The following is a 4,022-nucleotide window of genomic DNA, read 5'->3' as shown; positions in this document are numbered from 1 at the left end:
ATAAATATAAAATAATGCTTGCTTTAAAATTAATCCCCAGAAACATGACTGAATTAGCCTATTAGGTGATGTTGGCTGTATTTATTCCCCACATGATAACTGAAATAAGGATGTCTTGGCACAGCTGTTGTTCAGTTTTTGTGTCAAAAAAAAAGGCAGTTTTGGTCATTCCTGAATTTTGTTAATAAATTCATGTTAGAGTCAAAGACTTAAGATATTGATCTTCCTATTTGCTCCTGAAATATTAAATATCTACCACACATACCTAAAAGCAATATGACTATTTAACTGGATTGGAAAAGGAGGCAGGGAAGTGACAAAAGTTCCATTAAACTTTTTTATATTGAACAAGCCATTCCTTCAGACAGCTACTGTCAAGTATAGTTAACCCACTTGTTATCCCAGCCACTGTTCTCAGGAAGCTGAGCAAGACACCTATTTTGAGGTCAGCCTGAGCAACTTAGTGAAAGTCTGTGCCAAAATGAAAAAGGTGGGGTATGTAGCTTAATGACAGAGCACTTACCTAGCATGTAGGAGACCCTGGGTTCAATTCCAACAATGCGAAAAAGTTTAAGAAGAAAATCCACTACCCATTTTATTTATAAATATGAAATCAGGCCTACTTGATTTCAAATAGCAACAAGTTAGAATCCATGTCTAGTTCACAAGATTTTCTTTCTATTGTACTGAGAGGATAAACAAATGCTATGAAGTCCTAGTTGTTTTCTAGAAATGAAACAATATAGCAAAACTAATAAAATGAGTAAGTATGTGTTTTCACATTCAAGAAGTTGAGAACAGCAGCAGCTCAGAAAAAATTTCCACAGGGTATCTAAATAACTTCATTATTTGTAGATAATGGTTTCCCTTTTGCAAAACCAGGTAGACTATACTTAGTGTCACTGTGATGGCAGTAGCTTACAGAGGTAGTCTGGAGTTTAGCAAAGATTTTGGAGTGGATACATGCGTTATCTAGAATAATCAAATAATTTGGTCAACAGATCAAATGATTTACAGCAAACAAAAATAAAATACATAGGTAAAGTTGTAAATCCTCCAAGATCATTTTGACAGAGTGAGAAATACAGTATTAATACTCCTTTTCATTGGAAACTACAGTATAGCATTTTATAGACACTGAAGAAATTCAGGTTTGACTCGCCTAGTCATTAATCTTTATAGGAATGGTAAATTTCTTTTTGTAAAAAAATAAATTGCTTATAAAACTATTTGAATTTAAATTTATCCTGAGATTTGCATACTGTCTATGTGGGTAGTTTGCAAAAATTGTTTTTAAATTCCTTATGCAGTCTGGAGAGCTTCTACCAGCAGGTAATTAGAATATGCAAGTATGTTCAGGACTTGAATCATATAGATATGTTTAAAATGTTTCACACACAGTCCCTTATAAAGTTATAGTACATGTGCAAAACATACATGTTTATACATACGTGTCTAAGAAATCTAACCACACACATGCAAATGAGAAACATGACTAAATCAACTGCAGATGGAAATACAGTATTTTATTCCAAAGTTTGTATAGTTCAAATATAATTTGGGAAAACAAAACTTAGCTCAAAGTCAAATCAAGTGACAAGTTCATACCTAAGAGCCCAGTATCTACATCTTCAGTTTTCAAATTTTCAGCATGCAACTCTGAAAACATAAAGAAAGGTTTAGGTAGAAAAGCAACATCATTTCACAATTTGAAGAGTAACTCCCAAGACTTGGAAGACATTGTAGAACTGTATAAAATGCTTTGGAGTTGGTCTGGGGTCAAATTCTAATTTGATTTACTAGCTACATGACCTTCAGCAAGCAAATAAGATCTTTGTTTTCAAGACATTTTATGTTACAAATTTAAGGTCATACTAGATTTTGAGTTCAGCTCCTTTTTTAATTCTCCAAAATATCATCAATGTCTTCTGCAATGAACTTCCATTTAGCTGGTTATGTGACTTTATAATAAAACTATCTACAAGAAAAAAACATCAGGTTGCAGAGAAAAAAAAGGGTCAAGGGTAATAAAGAATTAGCAATGGTTGCAGAGAAAAAAGGATCCAGAGTAATAGAGAATTCACACTAGGAGACAAACATTTAAGATTGATAGTTTACATGGAATACTATGTTGTGAAGAGGTAAAATTCACAGGATAGCCTGCCAATCTGTCTTCTTCATGAAAACCAAGTACAGTAAACTGCTGGAGGCCATTTGCAGCTCTGGGGAGGGTGGGGGGGCCTAAGAAAAATCACTAATGCAGGGCTTGGGCTGTAGCTTACTTAGCACATATGTGGTTCAGGGTTCAATTCCCCAACAGTGCAAAAGATAACTAGTTGGAGTTAATTAGATTTTAATTAGTAAGGAAAAAAAATACACTGACAAAGTATTGAGTGTTTATACAAGAAAGGTTCCCCCCTCTTTTTTTTTCAATAATTTGGCCAAATTAGTGAGAACTGTTTCCATTGTAATAAATACCTAATCATACACTACATCCATGCAAGCTTTGGAAAAACTTTCACAACACACCTATTTTTCTTCCAGGTCAATATTTCAACTTCAGACAGAAAGAAGTGAAATTAGTAAAGGAAGAAGATTCTATCTCCTGCAATTAAGCTGCATGTTATACGTAGCTTCAAATAATACAAAATTGTGAAGATATTTATCTATAAAAGTAGAAATCTTGACTGGGGATAGAAACCCTTGTTCTTCCGGAATTCTCAGTTTAGGGATGAATAAGGAGATAGCACACTTTTAACCATTTGTGGAGCAAAGGCTATATCATCTGTGTGTACATATTTACATACATATACAAATGCATATAATCTATTTTAAATGCATGCACTTCTCACCAGCTCCCTTTAAAGGTGAGTGTTCTACGTTTTGCTTAATCAAGCTAATATTTCACTGACTTCAGTACCCATTTAATCACTTTAACGAGTCTCTTCAATAGGCCCAAGCGAGCTCCATCTCTGAAGAGAAAACAAAGGGGAAGAGCAAAGAAAGCTACACATCGGGGAGTGAGTGGAAAGCGGCTGCCCACGTTCAGCAGGGAAGGGTGTGGACGAAGGGCTCTGCCGCCTCCAAGTCCACTCTACTTTAGATACTTTAAAAGCCTGTGCTCAGTACCTTTAACGACCAGGTAGGCGATGGCCAGGAGGAAAGCGAGGACGGCGGCGAACAGCAAGGAACAGAGAATGGAGAGAACCTGGACGGGCCACCGCCGAGCCTGGGTTCGGCTTCCCGCAGCCGCAGGGAAGGCGCCGTTGCGTTTGTCCGGCAGGACCGGCGACCCATCCCCGCCGGGCGGGACCAGCCGGCCCCTTCTGGGCTCGGACGCGATCCCGGCCGAGAACTCCGCCCGCAAGTCGCGGGCCACTAGATCGCCTCCTCCCTCTTCGTCGACATCACCCTCGCCCCAACTCTCTCCCTGAGTGAAGATGGAATTTAAAGGCCGAGAAAGAGGGACCGGGGTGCCCAGCCGGCGACTCCGCGGACCAAGATACCTTCCGCTCCCTACAAACGACATGGCGGGAAAGACTAACTGACCGCGCAGGACTAGTCGCCCAACACGCCGCCCCGCACCGGCCAATCAGAGGCCAGCGTCGCCACGGCCTCTACCACTGCGCCAGTTTGCGGGGGTGACGAGAGGGCGGGACCAGACCCGCCCCGGAGCTGTCAGAGGAAGGGAAACGGGAAGGGGCCGGGACTGGCCGAGGCCGAGCGTAGCCGAGTCTCCTTCCCCCGCAGCGTGTCATCTTGGGCAAACAACTTCGCCACCGCCGTGTCGCTTGCAGGCAAGCGGCGCTCAAGCAGTCCCAAAGCATACTCTTCTTGACCCCGGGTCCTAGAGCCCGCCTCTGCCGCTAATAACATCGCCTAGCTTATTAGCTCGCGCCCTTCTACGTCTCTAAATTCACTCTCTCCCGCTCCCGCCATTAAAGTCAGCTAAACGCCGCGCGCCCCCTTTCTGCCTTAGATGCCTAACCTTTTCTCCCTTTTGGGTTGCGACCCCCGCCCTC

At 41.4% G+C, this 4,022-nt stretch overlaps 1 protein-coding gene across 2 annotated transcripts in view; it reads right to left on the bottom strand.

Moving 5' to 3' along the window:
• Positions 1 to 4,016, bottom strand: part of Arl6ip6 (ADP ribosylation factor like GTPase 6 interacting protein 6) — a 33,799-nt gene extending 29,783 nt beyond the window's left edge. For both annotated transcript variants that reach the window (XM_010641405.3, XM_010641406.2), the window contains exons 1-2: positions 3,130 to 4,016; positions 1,609 to 1,659 (exon numbers count right to left, since the gene is read on the bottom strand). In XM_010641405.3, the coding sequence (XP_010639707.1) occupies positions 1,609 to 1,659; positions 3,130 to 3,529 (451 nt within the window). In that variant the 5' untranslated portion in view covers positions 3,530 to 4,016. The remainder of the gene's footprint in view (positions 1 to 1,608; positions 1,660 to 3,129) is intronic.
• Between the last annotated feature and the right edge of the window lie 6 nt (positions 4,017 to 4,022).

The sequence above is a fragment of the Fukomys damarensis genome, unplaced genomic scaffold (genome assembly GCF_012274545.1).
Source record: "Fukomys damarensis isolate Sample0158 unplaced genomic scaffold, DMR_v1.0_HiC HiC_scaffold_29, whole genome shotgun sequence".
Classification (NCBI taxonomy): domain Eukaryota; kingdom Metazoa; phylum Chordata; class Mammalia; order Rodentia; family Bathyergidae; genus Fukomys; species Fukomys damarensis.
The sequence above is the reverse complement of the archived record's forward strand: the minus strand, read 5'-3'. Positions and strand labels throughout refer to the sequence as shown.